We start from the raw sequence: 23,723 nt of genomic DNA on the forward strand, positions 1-23,723 counted from the left end.
ATGGGCAGCACATGTAATAAGGAGGGAAGATAACCGATGGTCATTAAGGGTTACGGACTGGATTCCAAGAGAAGGGAAGCATAGTAGGGGGCAGCAGAAAGTTAGGTGGGCGGATGAGATTAAGAAGTTTGCAGGGACAGCAAGGCCACAATTAGTACATGACCGGGGTAGTTGGAGAAGTATGGGAGAGGCCTTTGCTCTGCAGGGGGCTGATGATGATGATGATGATGATGATGAATGGAAGGACTAAGCTCATTCCGTTCAATAATTGTTTTAAGGAAATATGAATATTTAAAGCAATTTCAGTTAAAGGTGTGATCATTAGGTGTTCTAGAGTGCTTGTGGTGTGTTGACCTATAATGGTTCACGAAACTTCGTGCAGACGTGTCAATGGTTTTATCACCATGAATAAATTGATACAAAATCTTTAGTCATGCTAGTTTTGCCCTACTTTGCATTGTTAATAAACCGGCTCTTTTTAATAATTCAGTCAATGAATCCGTTAACTTGTATTTAATATAAATGATCCTTATTGCCTTCCTCTGCGCCTCCTCCTATGAGTTCTTTTGTGTACATAAATCAAATACATGTATATTCCAGGACTGGTTGAACAAGCATTTTCTAGGCCAGCAGATTTGTTTGGGCTGGTGTGAGATGAAGGCGTCTTCTCAGAAAGATGAGTCGGTTTGATGCTCAGCATATACATTGATTTCCACTTGAGGTTATGTTGCTAACATGGGTATCCCATCTGAGAGAGCGTGTTAAAGTAACACCTAAATATTTACCCTGAAATACACAAGTGAGAGGTGTTTCACTAATAATTTAAGTAAAATCAGATATCTGTTTCTTTCTAGTTACTGTTAGCATTACCTTGGGAATTTGGAGTCATCTGCCACTCCTGACACCAAGAAAAGGTAGAATTTTGTATCTGGTGATCATCATTGCAATTAATTTTGTGGTACGAAAAACAACTGTCAGCGAATAGACGGATGTTACCATGTAATCGAGAAGACAAATCGTTTATGTATATTAAAAATAAAACTGGGCCCAAAACAATGCCTCCTCCCGCTCCAGATGTAACAGGTGCTAAACTGGAAGTCTGAATATACACGAATCGTGAGTGGCAGAGGGCAGCACACTCGCTCATGAGCGCACTCGCTCACATTCACTCGCACTCATATGAAAGGCGTGACTGCTAGTGAGATCCAGCGAGTGTGAGTGCGAATGGGTGCCAGTGAGTGTGAGTGGAAACTAGTGTGAGTGTGAGTGAGCCGAGGTGTTCTCTCATCTGCAAGCCCTTGACACACAACTTCCCACAGGCATGTTCCAACAGTTGTTCCAAGGCTGTGTTTTTTTTTGGAATATCAGACATTTTTCCTACTTTCTAACTGCAAGCTGCGGGCCACAGCAGCTGCCCATTCGACATACACTGATAATCGTGTTGCTGGCTCACAAACCGCAAGATGCTACCACTGTATGTGAAAGTTGATTTAAGGTTCACTTGTGTTCAAAAGCCTGAGAAACAACATTGCAGTGGATCAAGGTCAGTTATTGCTAAATAGTATGGTGCAGCTTAGTACACCTGATCATGATTTATAGGCCATTTTCACACACTCCAGATAACGCAGCAGTTCTCTTGATTTTTGTGGCATTTGCTACACGTGTCAGACAAATAACTAGTAGGTCCATCTTGCACTGATATTCGTAGCTGTGTTTGTGTCTGGTATGCTTAATATTGTTTCTGCTTGGCATGTCGGCTCATCAGAGGGGCTGCCAGGTGAACTTTATCTTGAGCAATGACTTATTGCTAATTATCATTACAGTACTAGAGTTTGTGTTTGATGTTTCAGAGGTTGGCATAGAAAATGCCCAGAAGAATATTGTGGAGAACAAGTTGGAGCTGCAGAAGGCCAAGAGCATCCGCAAGAACAAACAAGGTCAGCTTGCCTGCTTTAATGACACTGCCTTTGGTAGGGAACCTTTGATGAATGTGCATGTTAATAAGCAAATCAGCTATGCAAAAATTTGCAAGGTGGAGGAAACTTTAATGAAAAGAAAAAATAATCATCCGCCCATAGGTTGCACTGAGCTACTTCAAGGGAAGCCTAAAAAGCAGTGAAGAAGAAACTGAGAATAGGCAAGAATCAGATGTATGCGTTAAGAGACAAAGCCGGCATTATCATTACTAATATGGATGAGATCGTTCATGTCGCTGAGGAGTTCTATAGAGACTTATACAGTACCAGTGACACCCACGATGATAATGGAAGAGAAAATAGTCTAGAGGAATTTGAAATCCCACAAGTAATGCCGGAAGAAGTACAGAAAGCGTTGGGAGCTATGCAAAGGGGGAAGGCAGCTGGGGAGGATCAGTTAACAGTAGATTGTTCTAGAAAAACTGGCCACCCTGTATACGCAATGCCTCATGACTTCGAGCGTACCGGAATCTTGGAAAAACGCTAACATAATCCTACTCCATAAGAAAGGGGATGCCAAAGACTTGAAAAATTATAGACCGATCAGCTTACTGTCCGTTGCCTACAAAGTATTTACTAAGGTAATTGCAAATAGAATCAGGAACACCTTAGACTTAGGTCAACTAAAGGACCAGGCAGGATTCCGTAAAGGCTACTCAACAATAGACCATATTCACACTATCAATCAGGGGATAGAGAAATGTGCGGTATATAACCAACCCTTATATATAGCTTTCATTGATTACGAGAAAGCGTTTGATTCATTCGAAACCTCAGCAGTCATGGAAGCATTACGGAACCAGGGTGTAGACGAGCCGTATGTAAAAATACTGAAAGATGTCTATAGCGGCTCCACAGCCACCGTAGTCCTTCATAAAGAAAGCAAGAAAATCCCAATAAAGAAAGGAGTCAGGCAGGGAGATATGATCTCTCCAATGCTATTCACAGCGTGTTTACAGGAAGTATTCAGAGACCTGGATTGGGAAGAATTGGGGACAAGAGTTAATGGAGAATACCTTAGTAACTTACGATTCGCTGATGATATTGCCTTGCTTAGTAACTCAGTGGACCAATTGCAATGCATGCTCACTGACCTGGAGAGGCAAAGCAGAAGAGTTGGTCTAAATATTAATCTGCAGAAAACTAAAGTAATGTTTAACAGTCTCGAGAAGAGAACAGCAGTTTACGATAGCTAGCGAGGCAATGGAAGTGGTAAGGGAATACATCTACTTAGGACAGGTAGTGACTGGGGATCTGGATCATGAGACCGAAATAATGGGCTGGGGTGCGTTTGGTAGGCATTCTCAGGACATGAACAGCAGGTTGCCATTATCCCTCAAGAGAAAAGTGTATAACAGCTGTGTCTTACCAGTACTCACCTATGGGGCAGAAACCTGGAGGCTTACAAAAAGGGTTCTACTTAAATTGAGGACGACGCAATGAGCTATGGAAAGAAGAATGATAGGTGTAACGTTAAGGGATAAGAAAAGAGCAGATTGGGTGAGGGAACAACAGGGTTCGTGCGGGTCCTTGAAACCCTTGAAAGCCCTTGAATTTGAATAGATCGTTTTCAAAGCTTTGAAAGTCCTGGAATTTTCGGAGATTCTTAAAAATCCTTGAACTTCCTAAATTCTTATTTTCTATAAACTTCCAGTGATTGCATTTGAGAAAATTTCAACCCTCCTGAATTCCCGCTGCGATCTTGTTTAAAAGAAAAGGCATTTTGAATTGTCTGGTAAAACTCAGGGAATTCGTGCTTCAATCAGGGAAAATTGGCTGTCATTTTATTGAAAGGGAACGAAAGTCGCCCTACTGCTGACTCAAGTAAAAGAGAGGACTCATGACGAATTGTCTTGGACGCCGTGTCGTTGGCTGGAGGAGTTGCCAGTGTACAGCCAACAATCGATTTTCTGGATGCTCGATTTTTGAGGAATTCCCGATAGCACGGACGGCGTTGCGGCTCCACCACGCGCCCCATAGAGTCAATGTATAAGAATGTCTGTTATTTCAGACGCAAGAATCCCTTGCTGTCCGATTTTCCGGAGTTTTTGTCGCTGCCGCAGGTTCCAAATGGCATTAATCAAAAGCCATAACTGCAGTTTTGATTATCTCGCCTCCTCGAGCCAGCGCTCGCACGCCGATCCGCTGGCAGCCGTAGCTACCACCACGGTCACACTAGGACTCGCTGCTTCGACGTTCATTATTAAGGTTCTTGCCTTGGGTGCCGTGTTTTCCATTGAAAGAATTCACCGCTGTCAGTAATCGCACCAACTCCGCCTCCGTAATCCTCGCGTATGGCTTTGAAGCTTAGAAAGCATGACGCGTTGCATAATGCTGGTTCCCGAAAGGCAGCTGTGCCTCAGCACATCGATGTTACGCCGTGAAGCGAACGTAAAGTATTGCAGTGAAGCTTAACAAGCGTGGGAAGGGGCAATTGCCACGGGACACAGTAATTATACTGTGTCCTGTATACTGGGTACTGTGTACCTTTATACTGTGTACTGTATAATTATACTCCATAATTATACACGTGTGCCCCCTCCTTGAAAAGGGGGGTGCACACATGTATGATTATGGCCCTGTGTGTGCTCCTTGATAATCCACACACAAGACCTTGAAGGTCCTTAAAAACCCTTGAATTTTTGTCATATACACCAGCATGAACCCTGGAACAAACGCGAGTTAATGATATCTTAGTTGAAATCAAGAAATAGAAATGGGCATGGGCAGGACATGTAAGGAGGAGGGAAGATAACCGATGGTCATTAAGGGTTACGGACTGGATTACAAGAGAAGGGAAGCATAGTAGGTGGTGGCAGAAAGTTAGGTGTGCGGATGAGATTAAGAAGTTTGCAGGGACAGCATGGCCACAATTAGTACATGACTGGGGTAGTTGGAGAAGTATGGGAGAGGCCTTTGCCTTGCAGTGGGCACAACCAGGCTGATGATGATGATGATGACTTCAAGGGAAACCCATAGAAAGAAAGCTTTGCAGCTGTAGACTTCTTTCTCTATACAGCTTCATGGTATACTTTTGGATAGATAGCAGTTTTAAAGTGAATACTGTATTTACATGAGTATAACATGAGCGTGGAGTTTGCACTCTTAAGAAAAAGAAAAAAGAATATTAGTATTAAAATTATAACGCGAGCTTGGGACTTTTAAGGGCAGGCATAATCAAGGGCGCAAGAAAGGAGGGCAAAAAATTATTATTTATGAAGAAAAAGTTGCATTATGTAATAGTGTAAATACTGTAGTTCTCCTTGGCTCTTTCAGCCGTGGTCTTGGTTGGTGGTCAAACTTGGCAATAGAATTGCTTGTTCGTTTGCTCTCTCTCTCTCATTTGCTCGCTTGTTCCTCTGTTCGGGCTATTCGCTTACATTGGCAATCATCATCGACGGTTTCTGCAAAATTAATTTTTTTCCCATTCATGAATCATGTGCTCATGGCTGTTGCTGTGATGAGTATTCATTATTGATGTGCTAATGCAATTTCACTGTGAGCATAAGAACTGTGGAATTACATTGTTGCCTCATGAATTTGTATGCCTTGGCTGCTTAGTCCTGGGTGCTGCATCCAACAAGTCTGAATGTTATGTAGCATTTTATCCAACTTGGTGTTTTATTGATTGCTAAAAATCTCGGCAAGAAAAAACCTGCATTTACAAAACAAATGTCGTAGTTGGCTGTTTATTTCTTTGTGTCCAGGTCTTTTGATGTTGTGCTTAATGAGGCTCGCGCTATATAGAATCAATCTAGGCTTGTTTCAGGCATTTGAAAATTTAGTTAGAGTATGTTTCTTGTACCTTCATTAAAATGGAAACAAGTATTTGTTTATTTATTTGTCAAGGCCCGAGGGCATTATAGAGAGGAGTGGGTGAACAGAACAAATTATTGCCAAAAATTGGTGACAGCTTTCTTGAAGGTGATATTATTGGTGATGGCAGCAACAGAGGCAGGAAGGTGGTTCTATTGATTACTTGCATGCGGTAAAAATGCATATTAGTACCACATGAGGGAGCACCTACTTTAAACATGTGATTGTTACGTGCTGATGAAATGAAGGAACGAATGCCAATCAGACTGGGACCGCTGTGGAAGGGAAAAGACACAGTCCCATAAGGTACTTTGGGTGTGAGAGACCAAGTCAGATAAACTGAGAAGATGTTTCATAACTGAAATACTTGCGCAACGAGAATAAATAGACATCCTGTGTTAGTAACTCATTCTGAGGATCCCAGATTGTTCATGCACATTCAAGTTTAGGTCGAACTATAGATTTATAAAGCGTAAGTTTAAGAGGAGTTGGAGCAGCTGAAAAATTTCAGTGCAGATAACTTAGTGCGTTGTTCGCATTTTTCTATACGAAGTCAACATGCTTGTTCCATGTGAAGTCGTATATTAAGTCCGAGATACTTGTATGAATTTACTGATGTTAGATTCGTGAGAACTGATGTTAGATTCGTGAGGATAAGTATAATTGCTAGGGTTAGCAGAATGCTGCGATATCCTCATTAACTTACATTTGGAAGCATTAAGTTTAATCGACCATGTTTGATGCCACAATGAAATTTTATTGAGATCGGATTGGAGTGTAATGACGTTATTATTGTTAGAAGTTATTCTATATGAAATGCAGTCGTCGACAAAAAGCCATATAGACGAGTTAATAGAAGCAGGCATATCATTAAAGGGCCCCTGAAACGGTTCGGACAAATTTTGTAGACGCGTAGGGTACAGCTTAAGTAGAACATTCGCACCACAATTTAAGTGAAGCGTTACGTATTAATGGAGCTACAAGCTATTACAAGTTACCCTCCTCCCTAGCCATGCTTTTCTTCCTCAACTCGTTCGCCGAGCGATTGGGGCTAAGCTCCACCTTCACTGGTTCTGTGTCACGATGCGACGTCACATTGTCCACTTTCGTTTGTTTTGGAGCCCCCGCCGCCCCGCCCGCGCGAAACCTCTCTGCTAGCTGCTTGGCCATCGACCCCAAGCGAGAGCTATCGAAGCAGCATGCATTGCTAGCATTCTGCCGTAGCGTCGATCGTGTCTGGTATTCCGGTAACCACAGGCAAGCTGGGTGTTTCGGCAGATGGCTGTAGGCATAAACTAAAGCTGATGAAGGAACTTCAGCGTAGACGTACGTGAGCGGCCTGATCGGTCTGCACGGTCCAGCCACTTGTTGGCGCAGAGCTTAACCAGTCAAACAACGAGCTGATATTGCTCTAACCAAGTGGAAAACATTTTAAACACCTACAAACACAATGTGTTGATGATTACACTCCTGCGAAAGATTTACACCACCAGCAAAGAAGAATACGTCTTGTTACTGCGCTCTGTGTGGTTGAGCTTTATGCCACCAGGTGGCTGCACCGTGCAGACTATTCACATATGCGCTTCTGCTCATGCGTTAAACGGCACTGTCAAGCGGCCAGGCCCTGTCCCCTTGCGTTTGCCCTAATACCGGACTCGCGAAACGCTATTGCGTTTACGGTGTAAAGTGATGAAACGCTATTGTGGTGTAAAGTGACGGCCGCAATCGCGCAAATCCTGGCGCTGATCGGATAGCAGCAGTCCGATGCGCTGCAGCCAGTCCGCTCGTCTGCTGGCTTGCAGAGAGACACAATGTTGCAGCAGGACATATTGCCAGTCGCTACGTTTGCAGTCCACAACGCAACAAAGTCGAACCATAGTGCTCGCGAGAAGACAGACCGGCACTGACGGCGGAGCTCTCGTCGAGAACGGAGCACGTTGTAACACAAGCTGACGACATTTGCTGTGTGCCAGAAGTGCTTAAGTGTACTGAAAAATTGTTCTTGTGCATTCTCTTTATGTTACTTTCTTTTTATAAAAACAAGTGAACTAACATTCCAACTATTACAAACATCATTTGTTTGCCATAAAGTTGGAAAAATTATCGATCATGCGCCCTGGTCAGCCAATCGGATAGCTCGCCCCACTGACGTCATATGGCTGATTTCCGTCATATGGATAGGGCCAGCTTAAAATTCCACCGAGCAGTATGCTGCAATCGGCAGTGATGTGCATTTTTAAAACCTTATAATAAATTAAACGCTTTACGTAGAGCCCTTAGATGTGTCAATTAATGATCAGAAGGACCTACTCTAACGACTCAGTACGTTTGTAGAAAATCATCAAAATCTTTTCAGGACCTTTAATATAAATAAGAGACAGCAGTGGACCTAAGGCAGAGCCCTGCAGCACACCAGAGGTTACTGAAATTGTCGGTGAATCAAAGCCGCTTGCAGGCGCATAAAGTATTTTGAGCAATGAGATAAGCATTCAATCCAGACGAGCACTTTAGGGTCAATATTAAGACTGCTTAACTTAAGGAGGGTAAGTTATGTGAAACGGTGTGAAAAGCTTTAGCAAAGTCAAGAAAAATGAATTCAACAATTAGTTACTTATCAAGAGTTTGAACAAGATCATTAGTTAGAAATGAGAGTTGTTTCACACAAGAAAAACTTCCTAAAACCATGTTGGCAGCCAGCAAAGAAGGCATTGTGTTCCAGGAATGAGATAAGGTTAGAGTACATGACATGTTCTAGAAGCTTACTAGGGACACTAGTTAAGGATATTGACCCGTAGTAATGGGGTGAATGGATGTTACCCGATTTACGTAGTGGAACTACTCTTGCAACCTTCCAGCTGTTAGGCAACGTGCAGGACTGCAAGGACTGTGAAAAGACTATGGCAAGAATTATAGATGAGTATTCAACTATGCTTCTTAAAAACTTGGTGTTAATGTTATCTAATCTTGCAGTGGAAGAAATTTTCGACTTTTCCTTTAACCTTTTAATACCCAAATGGTCGACCACAATAAAGTCCATGGAATGAAAACAAAAACAAGGACCAGATTTGTTGTGGTTGTGGCGGTTGAAAAGCACGAGGCGAACAGGTAATTCAGTATCCCTCAGCAGTCTTCTGTACAAATGGTATCGCCATTATAATCACATGACTGTATTTTTTTGCATGTGTTTCCATGGACAATACTGTAAAAACCAGAATATAGGTTGAACTTTTTTTCCTAATACCATTGCGAAAAGTCGACCCTCATCTTATATACCGGACATTGGCGGAAAAGCTACGGAAGTCTTGCAACAATGGGCGGACTAAGTAAACAGTCATGATCGCCATCAGCGGCAGCGCGGCATGGCGACATTGTGGCACCGCTATTTTGCGTTTCCATTGTCACAAAGTTGGCCCCCCGGCGGAGGCAACACACCTCTTTGGCCTCTGCTTCATGTAGACTGCACCCCCGGACTGACCCACCCGGGGGAAATCGGTAGTTGCCTTTTCCTGTCTCTCGCTCTCCCTCCGACCTTCGTCTTTCTCTCACTTTCCATCTTTCCTGTCTTCCCCTGGCTTCTCTTTACTTCCAGTTTTTCCAGGCAGCAAGGGTTAACCTTGTGTGAATAGCCAACCTAGGCTATATCATATTTGGTTATAATGGTAATGGACAGCTGGCGTTTGCAGGCCGTGTTTCACAGGTCCTGCAACGTCCCCTTGTAGGGCTCCACGGTAGGTGGCTGGCGTTACTCTCAAAATTACAATCTCTTACGGCTTCTTCCTTCCCCCATTACCTGATCGCTCCCTCAAGAGGGGGCGCACCGATGATGTCTTCGAATTTCTTGCCCGTCAAAAAGAAACTTTTCCTCGTTTCCATGTAGTGCACTCCAAAACACCAGACAAACCAGTGCAAACAATCTCACCATTCCTCGTGTCCAAGTCTCTTACCCAAGTTTTTGGTACAGGTTATAAAGCATCCAGGATGGCAAGCGACTGAGTCTGAGCTCTTGGAGGGCGTCAGTGAGCAGAACGTCATAGATGTTAAGCAAATTAAGATGAGGCGTGATAATAAGGAAATACAGACCAAACATCTGATACTTACTTTTGGCACAAGTGTTCAGCCCGAGTCCATTGAGGCCAGGTATATCAAGCTCCGTGTTCGCCCATATGTTCCTAATCCCCTGCGTTGTTTCAAATGCCAGCGTTTCGGTCACAGTTCACAGAGATGCCGAGGCTGCCAAACCTGCGCGAAATGCAGTGCTCATGAGCACACTTCTGAATATCGAAAACTCTCTCCATTGTGTAAACTGTGAAGGGGAGCACGCTGCATACTCGGGGTCATGCCCATCCTGGAAAAAAGAAAAAGAAATTGTGACGATAAAAGTAAAAGAAAACATAACTTTCAAGGAGGCACGCAGGCAGGTATCCTACCTGCCCAAGAACACATTTGCCGAAGTGGCGCATCAGGGGCAGCACCACAACGGTCTCCGGCGGCTGTCTTACCCGCACCCAGTGAGGTGGCAGTGACGCCATCCGTCCCCCCGCGGCTGCAGCCAGCGCTGCTACGCCAACCCAGCAGGAGGGGCCATCTACCTCCTGCAGGTGGTCTTAAAGGCCTCGTCCAACGTGCCGAGGCCTCCACGCCAAACAAAGCACTCTGAAGAGCGCGTGTCCAGCGCCTCGCAAGAGGCGATGGACGCAACCACTAGCAAGACGGCGCCACCAGCGCCTAAGGAGCGGCGAGGCACTCTCGATTGCTCCAAAAGAGACAAAACTCCTGTCACGGTGCCTGAAAAAGGTCCGAGAGCTAATCCTTATCTCTTAAACACACAGCACCCAACACATTTATCATAATGGAAACAAATACTACAGTGGAATGTACGAGGACTTTTACATAACCTCGACGACATTAACGAACTGTTACACAAACGTAATCCAAGGTTGCTGTGTGTTCAAGAGACACATCTGAAACCTACAAACACTAATTTCCTTCGTAATTACTCTATCTTTCGGAATGACCGCGGCGAGGCTGCCGCCTCTGGTGGTTTAGCAATAGTAGCCCACAGATCTGTCGCTTGCAAACCCGTCGCCCTTAACACGCCCCTTCAGGCAGTGTCAGTTCGGGCCATTCTTTTTCATAAATTAGTAACAGTGTGTTCCATTTATATACCGCCAAACCAGCGTCTCGAAAAAACAGACTTTTATAACCTCATTGACCAGCTCCCCGAGCCTTACATACTCGTGGGAGATTTTAACGCTCATAACCCGATGTGGGGGGACTCACAATGCGACGCGAGAGGTCGACTCATTGAAAATTTCCTTTTAAACTCCAGTGCGTGCCTCTTTAATAAGAAAGAACCAACCTACTATAATTCACAGCATAATTCATACTCCTCAATAGACCTGTCTATCGGTTCTGGTTCTATCTTCCCTGATTTAGAGTGGTCTGTAATTAAAAATCCATTTGGAAGTGATCACTTCCGAATAACTCTAAACGTAGTAACACAACATAACTCCCTTCCGCCTGTTCCTCACTGGAAATGAGCCGAGGCTAATTGGGAATACTTTGAAGAATCCACCTACATATTACCAGATTTTTAAGTGATTTTAGCATAGATCATGCCGTGTCTTATTTTACCTCTCTTATCATTGATGCAGCAAAGAAATTCATCCCTCAGACAAATGGCACTTCATTGAAAAGACGGGTCCCCTGGTGGAATAACGATTGTAGAGAGGCACGGAGGAGACAAAATAAAGCTTGGGGCATACTACGTGAATGCCCTACTGCTGAAAATTTAGTAGAATTTAAACAGATTAAATCACAGGGAAGACGAACGTGAAGACAGGCAAAGAGAGGGCAAGCAAGCAGAGGTTCCTTTCAGCTATAAATTCATATACTCAAGAGGCTAAAGTGTGGGACGGGCTTAGAAGGCTAAAGGGATGAGAAATTCATCCGTTGCCCCTAGTAAACGATGAAGGCAATAGCTTAGAAGATCAAGCTGACGCACTTGGAGAACATTTTGAGCAGATTTCCAGCTCAAATCATTATTCCAAGGCATTCCTAAAGCATAAACAAATAGCAGAATGTGAGGCCTTCAACTGCAAATGCAGACAGAACGAATTATACAACCTGCCTTTTAACATTTCCGAATTGACAGTTGCTTTGGCTGTATGCCAGATCTCTGCACCTGGACCTGACAGGATCATGTACGACATGCTTAAACATCTCCACAACGATACTCAAATAACGCTACTTGCACTTTTCAATGCTATATGAGTTGCCGGGTACCTCCATCTAAATGGAAAGAAGCTATTGTGATCCCTGTTTGAAGCACGGTAAAGATACATCACTGCTGACCAGCTACCGTCCTATAGCGCTTATGAGCTGCCTTTGCAAGCTTTTTGAAAAAATGATCAATCGCAGTCTCGTACATTTTCTACAGTCCAGCAATATGCTTGACCCACTTCAATGTGGCTTCAGGGAAGGGCGATCTACAACCGACCATCTCGTGCGCATCAAATCAAACATTCGCGATGCTTTCATACATAAACAATCCTTCCTATCCGTATTTCTTGACATGGAAAAGGCGTACGATACAACTTGGTGGTACGGAATATTGTGCGAGCTGTCGGCGCTGGGCATCCGCGGCAATATGTTAAACATTATCGAAAGCTATCTACAAAACCGTACATTTCAGGTGAAAATAGTTAATGCACTGTCACGTACATTCACACAGGAAACTGGTGTACCCCAGGGTGGCGTACTCAGTTGCACTCTCTTTATCATTAAGATGAACACACTCCGCGCTTCATTACCGCCAGCTATATTTTATTCCGTCTACGTAGATGACATACAAATAGGTTTTAAATCCTGTAACCTTGGAGTGTGCGACAGACAAGTACAGCAGGGATTGAACAAGATATCTAAGTGGGCAGACGAAAATGGGTTTAAAGTCAACCCCCACAAAAGTTTGTGTGTTCTCTTTACAAGAAAGAGAGGCCTGGTTCCAGACCCGTGCATGGAACTGTGTGGACAAGAAATACCTGTCAACAAAGAACACAAATTTCTAGGTGTAATACTTGACTCTAAGCTTACTTTTATCCCACACATAAAATATCTCAAAACTAAATGTCTAAAAACAATGCACTTACTTAAAATACTATAACACACAACATGAGGTAGCAACAGGAAGTGTATAACGAACATTTATAAGAGCCTCATTCAATTAAGGTTAGGCTATGGTGCCATAGTATACAACTCTGCTGCCCCGAGTACACTAAAGATGCTGGATCCCGTCCACCACCTGGGTATCCGTCTGGCCACAGGCACATTCAGAACCAGCCCCATTGAAAGCTTGCGTATGTAGAATCGAATGAGTGATCAGTCAATCTGCAGAGATCTTACACCAGCTTTACATATTTCTTTAAAGTGCACTCTAATCCTGAACATCCTTGTTGTGAAACTATTAACGATTCGACATGTACTGCACTTTTCCGTAATTGACCCTCTGTGAGACAGCCTTTCTCACTCCGTGTGAGGCAGCTTAGCGTGGAAATGAATGTTCCACTCTTCGAACACTGCTTAATGCCGCCAGCGAAGCAGCTACCGCCTTGGGATTGGCAGGTGATAGAATGTGATATATCTTTTCTAAGAGTTAGAAAATACGCACCAGAGCTCGAAATATGAATGCATTTCCATGAACTCCATTAAAGTACTGTTGTCCCGAATTTTACACCGATGCGTCAAAATAGCATGTTGGTGTGTCTTACGTGGCTGTTGGACCCTCTTTCTCTGAAGCAGGTGTAATGAACCCCCATACAAGCATTTTTGCTGCACAAGTCTACGCAGTGCTGTCTGCGGTAAAACACATAAAAGAAATTAAAACTTGCCAAAGCGATAATATTTATGGACTCGTTAAGTGTCGTAAAATCACTAATGTCCTTCAGAAAACACAAAAATAACGTTTTCATTGAGCTTTACTCTATTTTGTGCAATATTTATTCGTCTCGTAGACGTGACAATATGCTGGGTCCCTGGTCATAGATGCATCGAAGTTAATGTGCTGGCCGACCAAATGGCCACATCAGTTACACCTCAAGCTGGTAATACCACCACTACTCTTCCTGCTACAGACCTCAAGCCTTTTTTGCGAACGAAACTGCGAAGCTACTGGCAACGCATATGGGACGAAACAAATAATAAGCTCCGTTTGATTAAGCCGAAGTTAGGTTTCTGGCCCCCCGTTACAAAAACAAGACGGGCTGATGTCCTATTCTGTAAACTCGGATCCTCTTCGGCCTCTGCGGCCCCATCCTGCGGGCCGCCCTGCTTCCAGCTTTGATCCCCCCGCTACCGCTTGGGTGCCCCGGAGAACCTGCGCCGCCTGTTTTAATATAACCTCAGGTGCTCTCCTGAGGCCTCCATTTGCCGGTTACATGTGACCTCCTGGAGCAGTGCTTGTAAAAAATCCGATCTATCTCCGCGACGAAAAAAGCGACCCGCGACTTAACAACACTAGTCAGAACATTGTCTCTTCAGACACAGCGATCACGTCTGCGCCCACTGCCTCACCGCACGGGCAGCCAGCGGCGGAGCGTATAAACCAACTCAACCGCACTCCGCAATGCCAGCATGTCTAGGGGACAAACGAATACAATGCGTGCTAAGAAACCTCCTCCGTAGTGCCTAGATTGAGTCATATGTTCAAGGAACAAAAGCCCCCAGATTTTCTCTCTCGCGCCCACTCTTACTCGCGCCTGTGCAGAAACGTCGAGCTCTGTAAAAAGTGCCACGCCCCGCCGTACCTACTAGCAATTCTAAAAACGCGTCCGGGAGCTGCGTGTAAGATCGCTGCCGGTGACTGCCGAATGCATCCGTGTGAAAGTGGTAGAGATCGCGCGCGCCTCTGGACTGGGCAGCGAGAAGCACTTGTTGCTGCCTCAGCGAGAAGCACTGAGGCAGCGAGAAGCTGCCTGAACGAGGCGACATGCAAGGATACATACCAGCTTCCTAGCATTCCCTCGATCGTGTCCAACGTTGGTGGAGCAAAGTACTTCACTCCGCTCAATGTAAGTAAAGGATACTTTCAGGTGGAAGTAGACCCCATGACTGAGAAAAGACTGCTTTTACTTGTCACAGGGGCCTTTTTCAGTTTACCTGAATGCCCTTTGGACTAGTCCGTGCGCCTGCGACTTACGAGCGCCTAATGGATCGTGTCTTTGGTGACGCAAGGCGGCACTATGCTCTAGCTGCTCTAGCTTACCTAGATGATGTGGTATATGTGCGTACCTTTGATGAGTACTTATGCCATCTCAGGGATGTTTTGGAATGTCTGAGGTTTGCAGGGATAACGCTAAGTCCGACCAAGTCCTAGATAGCAGCAACGAGAGTAACATTACCGGGGTTTACACTGGATAGCGGACGTCTTCTGCCATGTGATGATGAGGTTCAGGCATTATTGAACTACCTGTCACCGGCAGACATAGGTGGACTCCAACGCTTTTTGGGGCTGGTGAACTTCTATCGCCAGTTCATCCCAAACTGCGCTGCACTGCAAGCCTCGTTGACTATGCTGTTGAGGAAAGGTGAGCAGTGGAGGCTGGGTCCCGAGCAAGAGCTGGCACTGCATGACCTTGTAAACATGCTCTTGGAAACTACTGAGTTAAGGCTACCAGATTTGTACAAGGAATTTGTTATGCAGTCTATGCTTGTTACAATGGACCCACATATAACAGACTTTCGGATATAACAAACCATTTTTCAACCTTAGTTTTGTCTGCCTATTTTATTAATGCAATGAAGTTCACTTTTAACGGACTGTGCTACAACGGACTATTGGCGACAGCAGACGAAATTAGTGGCAATTTTTGTAAAAATCGGGTGTATAAAATGGACGTCTGCCGTGTCGACACGGGCTGGAAACTGACTTGCAAGGGTCAGCTGACGATCGTGGCTCAATATGCTGCGTGTCAAAGAGGGAGGAAAGCGTGGCGGAAGCTTGCTGTCTTGGCTTGGTGAGGCACAAGGTGAGGCACAAGGTGAGGGACAAGGTGAGGCACAAGGTGAGGCACAAGGTGGGGCACAAGGTGGGGCACAAGGTGGAGCACAAGGTGGAGCACAAGGTGAGGCACAAGGTGGGGCACAAGGTGAGGCGCAAGGTGAGGCAAGGGAAAGGGGGGTTCTACTCGGGTGCCTGCTGTTAACGGCGTGGTCGCGCAGGAGCTGTATCTTCACAGTGATCTGCGATGTAGACAAGTGCACGCCCGCGTAGGCGCCGCATCTTGAAAGGGATCTGCACTGCAAACAAAGCGTGCACCCGGGCAAGCTTCATCTTCAAAGTGATCTGTGATGTGGACAAAGTGCGCCCCATGCCGTTAGCTTCGTATGTGCTGTGCTCAAGGTGTCTACCAACTGGGAAAACCGGGAATTCTCGGGGAGTTTGAATAGTCTGGAAATACTCAGGGAGAACTCTGGGAATTTGTGCTTTTATCACGGAAAATTAACTAACGTTATTGAAAGGGAACGAAAGTAATGTTAATGCTGGTTCCAGTAACAGAGGAATTGCAACGAATCGTCATTGACGCCATGTCATTGGCACGAGGTAATGTCAGAGTAGCTAACGACCGATTTTCTAGACGCCCGATTTTTCGAACATGCCTGATAATTCGCACGGCTTTGCGGCACTACCACATTACTCCATATAGTCAATGTATATTGCTTAGACTGCAGGTCTGAAATGGCATTAATCGAAGCCACCACCGCCGCCATTTGGATTTCTCGCCACCTCGAATCGGCACTCTCGCACGCAGATCTGCTGGCAGCTGCAGCCACCACCGCAGCACCTTTAGGCCTACCATTTTCTACGTTCACTATTAAGCTTCTTGCCATGCGGTGCTGTGTCTTTCATCGAAAGAATTCGCCGCTGTCAGCATTGGCACCGACTCCGCCTTTGTAATCCTCGCGATTGGCTTCGAAGCTCGCGGAGCACAGCGCATTGCATAATGCGTCTCCGAAAGTTAGCTTTGCCTTAGTACAGGAGTGTTACGCGGTGAAGGATGACAAGCATAGGAAGGGGCAATTGTCACGGGACACAGTATGTATTCCTTAATTATACACGCATGCACCCCCGTCTCCTGTCACAGGAGACGGGGGTGCATGCGTCACTTAAAATTCACTTTCACTTAAAATTGGCGCAGACGTGCACGGTTTTTAATTCATACATTCGCTTTATTTCTGCAATTCCTGACAATAGCAAGACGAGTGCATTAGAAGCACGAGCGGCGACTGCCTCATCCGTATTTTCTCACTTAAACATTGTTTTGAATTTCTACTATAAACACCATGCGCATACACAATATATTTAAATATACAAACAGGACAATGTTTATAATATTTTTGAAGGGGAAGGAGGTAGCCAATTAAAAATTATTTCTAAAGGTATGGACAGCCTATGCCTAGCGAATGAATAAGTTGCTGTATGTTCACCTTGCTTCAAATTGCTTTGCATGCTTTTTTGACCCCGAAAAAAACCTGCAGACTTCAGTGACTCCTTCAGCAGAGTCTTCTGGAAATGGCCTGTGAAATGCACTTCAATGATATGTGTGTCAGTATTGCTTCTCTTTCCGTTAAGCAATGCTAATGACTCATGAAAAAAGAAACTCTTCTAATAATTTGCAACATTCATTTGGGATGGAAACATCGTCACTTGCCCGCGGAGGTCATAAATATATGCAGGGTGCCCAATTAACTACCATGGACTTCGATTTTAAAAAAGAGCAATTGCGTTACTCGAAGAAAACCTAGTGCATATTTTTTCCGGCACAGTGGAGCAGCTGCTGGTAATATTTTTTTGTTACTGTGATTTAATTAGGTAATTGTAATTAATTACCTGACTCCATACATACTATCCTAATTATCAAAGTGTCAGTGAGGCATATGTAGGCACAGTCAAGCGGCATCTAATTCAGATATTTTGCAGCGACGTAATAATTGTGTACTGTTTTTTCCAACTGATAAATAAACACTACGAAATATGAAAAATACCACATGACTGCGCTCCCACCGTCATCATAAAGCAGCACCCTCGAATAAACTCCCTCTTAGTTAGCCAGAACGAAATAAAGGAAATGAAGAAAACGTGATTGAGCTAGTTCCTTATCTGCTGCGTGCCGGCTGAAGTAACGTGTTGCGTTTGGTGTTAGAAGCAAGCTGTGAAAGGTGTTGTCTTAGCGTAGATAAAGTGCATGCATGGTTTTTTAATTTTTTGACATAAAACCTATCACCACAAAAGCGAATTGACAATGTTACTGCAAAAGTTTAAAGGAACATTTTTTGTCCCAGTCGCCATGTCTTTCTCTAATGAGCCAAAGGAAAACATGATCCTTGTCTTGGGAGCTGCAAACGGCAGCAAGGGGAAGGCCGCAAATATATATCATGCATGGAAGTGTGGCAGTAGACCAAATGCTTCGACTATCATCCGAAATTATGACAACCTGAGACAAACCGGCAGCTTTCAGAAACGGTGGTCGAGGACTACATCTTTGAGTCCTAGCCTATGCACAGATGTTCTAGCATTCATGGCCTCAAACCCTCATGGCAGCGTGGGGGACGTGGCCACCCAGCTACCAATTTCGAAGTCATCAGTTTGGAGGATTCTAAATGACTTGGTCTTTCACACATACCACCTTAACCTGCACCAATACTTGGAAGATGGGGACCTGCAGAATCGTCTAGATTTTCTCGAATTGGGTTCTCACAAAAGCCGATGAGTCACCAAACATCGTGTGCACAGGTGAAACCAATTTTTGCAGAAACGGCCAGGTAAATTTGCATAATGCACAGTATTGGAGTGACTCCAATTCACACTGGGTAAAGTGCACTCGACACCAGTACCAGTGGTTGTTCATTGGGTTGTTCGGAATTTACACCGGTGCTATAATTGGTCCCATCTTCTTTGATCACATACTGACTTGACAGCGTTACGTGAACGAAATCCTTGAAGGTGTGGTGGATCAGTTTCTCAGCAAAGTCCCGCTGTCACATCTTCCACTTGTGTGGTATCAGCAAGATTGGGTGCCAGCACACAGCAGCAGCTGATTACGAAACTGGCTGGATGTGACATTTCATGTGCAATAGATTGGAAGGCATGGGCCTGTAAATTGGCCGGCTAGGTCACCTGACTTCTCTCCACTCAATTTATTTCTTTGGGGTTATGTAAAAGACTGTGTTACATGAACGAGACGGATGTCGGATGAGCTCAAGGCAAGGATAACGGATGTCTGCTGTAGAATTCCAGTGTCGGTCATCTAGAAAGCTGCAGAAGGTGTGATAAAGCAAACCCACTAATGCGTAGCTGCAGAAGGAGACCTATTCGAACATGTTTTCTAGGCAGCATCTGTTGTTCAACGGCGCTTATGAATTCATTTTCATGAACGTTGCTTACAAAACAATTTCATGAAGGAAGATTACACCATCGAGAGATTCCAGACTCTTGGTGGTGCTAGAGGACTCGGTCTGTGAAATTGAACTGTCCCCTGCTATGAGGTCTTGTGTTGGGAGCAATGGATGTCAATGCAAATGTCATCCACTCTTTGAAAAAACAGAAATAATAACAAGCAACGTGCAGGACAACACTAGACTCGTCATTGAAGCAGCGGCTATCGCAGAAGACAACTGTATTAGCAAACTGTCCCTGGCATTGACTGCTAAAGAATTTGCGTTCCTGGGTTCTGTATGTGGGAGGCCACCTTAAGCCTTAGCGCGGCCATGGTGCGCTCTTGTTTATGTGTGATCACCATGTTGAGTTGCACAATTGTAACTGATTATGATCAAGTGCGCGAGAGTATATATACATAACTTTTTACAATAAACACCAGTTGGAAGTTTACGCTTGTCCTTGTCACCTTTTTAGTGTCCTGTGTTCACTCTTGCACTAGTCACTTCAGCATGGAATACCAAGTAGCCCTGTCTTGCACCCTGCTTTACCCTGTGCGCCCTTTTGTGAACCCACTGTGGTCGTAACTCACTGCGAACTGCGGGTAAGGGTCACAGCTCTGACTTTTAGGGACTGCTGCAGAAGTGCTAGCGATTGACTGCCACTCCGCCGGCACGGTGCTTTCCAGAGAGGGTTTCAAAAGATGAAGTGCCAATGGAGACAGCACACCAATGAACAAACAACAATGACAGGACAAGGCACTACTTGCAACCATTTATTGAGGTCAAAAGCGGTTGAATATATAGCCATGGGGGGAGAGGGAAGAAAAAGAGAGACCGCTGAACATGTGAATGTGCAAGTGCGAGAACACAGAAAATGTATTGGAAGGGAATCACAAGATTAAACAATATCTAAAACCTTTCTAAGAACACGCTTTCCATAAATATTCAGAGACTGGGTGCAAATCTGGTCCCCTCCAACAGTTCACGCGCCACAGTATCTTTGCTTTTAAACATGATTGTCGTATCATGAAGTCTTGCTTCACATGCTTATTTTCATTCCTGCAGGCCTTGCAATGAAGCAGCAAGTTTGAGGCATAACCATTTTTCAGCGAAAGCTTGTGCTCTGTTTTTTTTTATTGCGATAAAGACTTGCCCTTGGCATAATTCTTGATGCGTATATGTGTATTATATGTGTGCTGTGAGGCCTGTGTTGTGTATGAATTGAAGCAGTGTTTTGTGGAAGAAAGCTTGTGCTCCCACAGGTGTTATTTAATACATCGGCCAGTTTGGCCAATATACATCTTTCCGCACTTCAGCGCTATGCGGTATAGGACCCCTTCATACTTCACAAAAGGGTTTGTGTGTTTAATAGAACAATTTACTTTCTTAGAATCACCAGATCCAATCAGGTGGCACAAAGTAACAAGTTTTCGGGGCGTTGAAAAAAATCACAGGTAGTTTGTGTTTCACGGCGACGTGTTTAAGATTATGCACCACTTTTTGAGAATGCGGTATCACCACTGGTTTAGCTTTCTTTTCAAATTGTTGACCTTCTTCATTGCTTCTCTTTCTTTTTTCACCTTTTTCAACAATGCCTCCGAAACTACACTCAAAACCAAACAAATAAAGCCAGCCTTCCTTAACTTCCCAATCTGTTTGTCAAAGCTTTCGTGTACCTTATGACAGCACAATTTTTTAAGGGCAAATTCAAGGCACATAGTGGCAATTGCATATTTAACAGTCTTAGTGTATGTCGACTCATACGGCAACGATTCCTTGCGGGCATGGGGTCTGTACATCCAGCAGGCACTTTCTTCAGTAAGAGTTATTTCAATATCTAAAAACTGCAAGCTGTACAACCTATACATCTTCTGTGTTATCGCGCGTGCGCGAACTGTTGGGTAGCGCCTCATACAAACAATATTTTGAACCCTCCACACTTCAAGCTAACAGTTGCCAAGAGGTAGAAAAAAAAAGTTAATTGTTACTGTTTTCTGTGACGTCCACACTTGTGGACACTGCAACAAAAGAGCCTTAAAGGGACACTAAAGGCAAACATTAAGTCGACATGGACTGTTTTAAATGGCATTCCAGAAACCTCGCAACGCTTGTTTCGTGCCAAGAGAAGACCTAGTTTGCGAGAAAATTGCATGTGAAGGGTCTGAATTCCTTTTTCGAAATTCAAATATCCTGCTGGCAAAAACATGCCAGCTATGACGTGGTGATACACACGCAGTAGTTGCTGGCATATCTGTGTAATGTTAAGAAAATGAGAGGTGCCACATGTGTTATTCTCAACATTAGCCCTGTGCATCATGCCTTGTTTACCCCATGTATATATTGCATGTAGTCTATTTGTCTATAGAGGTGTGCTGAATTAAAGCTAGCAGCATCCTTTTTGATGATTTCAACCTACAAACAATAGCTTCCAGTTGCTAAGCCCCTTCAAGTCCCCTTTGGACTGACTACTAGGCTCACATGACGGTGTTCTCTACTATATCCGCGATGCAGTTGCGCCATCTAAACACATCACCCTCACCTCTTGTTCCCTTAAAGACCGCTGCTTGGGATATTACATAAGGGAAGGCGTAGTACATTTACAGAATATACTAAAATTGGTCAGCATTGGTCATCTTATTCAGTAGGCACAATGTGTATACTTGCAAATATAATACAAACACTGCTCAGTCACAGAGCACTAAGCCACAATTTTGTATCGATTACTTTTCTTATGTTATTCCTTTTTGAGTTTTTCGCACTTGGTCAGCAGTCAGGGCGACGCTCCGCCCACACTATCAGCCGGCCGTGAATGGTGGACGGTAAGAGTAGCATAGGATTGAGCGGAAGGCGTCGTCATAAAATTGCGGCCCTGTTGTTTCACACGTGCAGAGTATGATGCCTTGGCCAAGGTGATAGCGAAGCAGCCAGACAGGCGAGGCATGCTGTCTCAGCTCGAGTGCCTGGAGAAGGAGATCCGCTCACTGCAGCAGTCACAGCAGGCACTGGACTCTCGCCTGGAGCATCGGCGGCGGCAGTTTCATGTGCTGCTCACATCTGTCTGCGAGCTGGGCCGCATCCTCAAGGGTGAGCTCTGGTTGAGGTTGCTTCATTCCGCATCCCAGGACGAAACTATGGTGCATCCTTTATGGTGCACGAAACTACGCACCATAAAGAATGACGCCAAAAAATCAGTTGCTTCATTATGAGAACAAAACTCATTTTTCTCTGGAAAATGTAAGTCCTTGCAGCAAAAATTGCATTTGTTGATTGTTAGCCATTCTTAGATTTTGACAGGCCATTAAAAATGGTTCATTACTGAGAATTTTTTTTCTTTGAAAAATTGGTCTTCTGCAAAAGCTTTATATTTCTGTCAGCCAGATGCTCAAGGTCGTTAGTGTGAGAAAAAAATGTTTTTAAATGGATATATTGCGCAGCAGTTCACACAGATGACAATGAACTTGCAAAGAACTTGGTTTTGGCATATGTTTATTATCCATTTTGATATTGAGATGGTCCTGGTCCTTTGACATAACCCGCATCTGTTAGCAAATTGTACTGTTTTTAAACTGATGAACTTTTATCAAAGCAGTTTTTGTTATTAGCAGCAAAAAAATTGAAGTGGTTTCTCATTTATCTTGAAATTCACATGTTCTGTCTTCCCTGCAAAGCGTCTTGGCGGTGAAGACAAAATGCATGAATGCAAGCGTTTATGCACCGATAGAGGGGAGTCTAAACTGCTTCTAAGTTAATTCCTTTGCCACTGGGCTAGCTACATGTCGGGATGCCTACAAGTTCCTTCAGTCAAGCAGAACTACACAATTACATGTATATATGTGATGTCATATCACTGTCTGCCTGCCTTCTTAATGTCCTCACATGGGCCCGAGTAGTGCTTAGGCACTGATGCTCTGTATAACTGCTGGTGCCAAACATGTTAGAATTGTGCAGGATACAATAATTAACAGAAATACTCCAATTATGATGGCTAATTTATGAATGATAAATTTTATAAATCGGCACAATCTTGCTTGAACAACCCTGCTGAATGATGTTAGGCTTCTATGGCGTCTGGTTCTAGCTGGTTCGTCTGGTTCTAGCTGGTTCGTCTGGTTCGTCTGGCTTCTAGGTTCCTGTTTGCCAGTACACATAGAGGTACATACACATGCACTTTCGCGAGGGAAATGTGCGGACATAACACCTTTAAGAGTCGCGTTGCTGCACCACAGTACACTACACGTTTTATTCACTGCCAGTCTAACAAACTGACACACAACGCAGGTGATGTTGCAATAGAAACCATGAAAACACTGACACACGATTAGCAGAGCGACATACCAAACTCACCTTGACAAGGATCACGAACAAACACAATTGTGTTTGACAGGACAGGACACACTCTTGTGTCCTGTCTGCACGCCTCACTTCTATTTTGCATAATCAATCCACCCATTCAGCAAACACATACACTCCTAGCTCATGCTCAAGAGACACTTAAGTTAA

The 23,723-nt window shown here is 44.3% G+C and overlaps 1 protein-coding gene across 4 annotated transcripts in view; it reads left to right on the forward strand.

The window, feature by feature from the left end:
- thoc7 (THO complex subunit 7) overlaps positions 1-23,723 on the forward strand; it is a 64,301-nt gene that overhangs the window by 20,286 nt on the left and 20,292 nt on the right. For all 4 annotated transcript variants that reach the window (XM_075694751.1, XM_075694754.1, XM_075694753.1 and 1 more), the window contains exons 4-5: positions 1,851-1,937; positions 22,113-22,307. In XM_075694751.1, coding sequence (XP_075550866.1) covers positions 1,851-1,937; positions 22,113-22,307 — 282 coding nt within the window. The remainder of the gene's footprint in view (positions 1-1,850; positions 1,938-22,112; positions 22,308-23,723) is intronic.

This window comes from Dermacentor variabilis, chromosome 6, assembly GCF_050947875.1.
Source record: "Dermacentor variabilis isolate Ectoservices chromosome 6, ASM5094787v1, whole genome shotgun sequence".
NCBI classification, from domain to species: Eukaryota; Metazoa; Arthropoda; class Arachnida; order Ixodida; family Ixodidae; genus Dermacentor; species Dermacentor variabilis.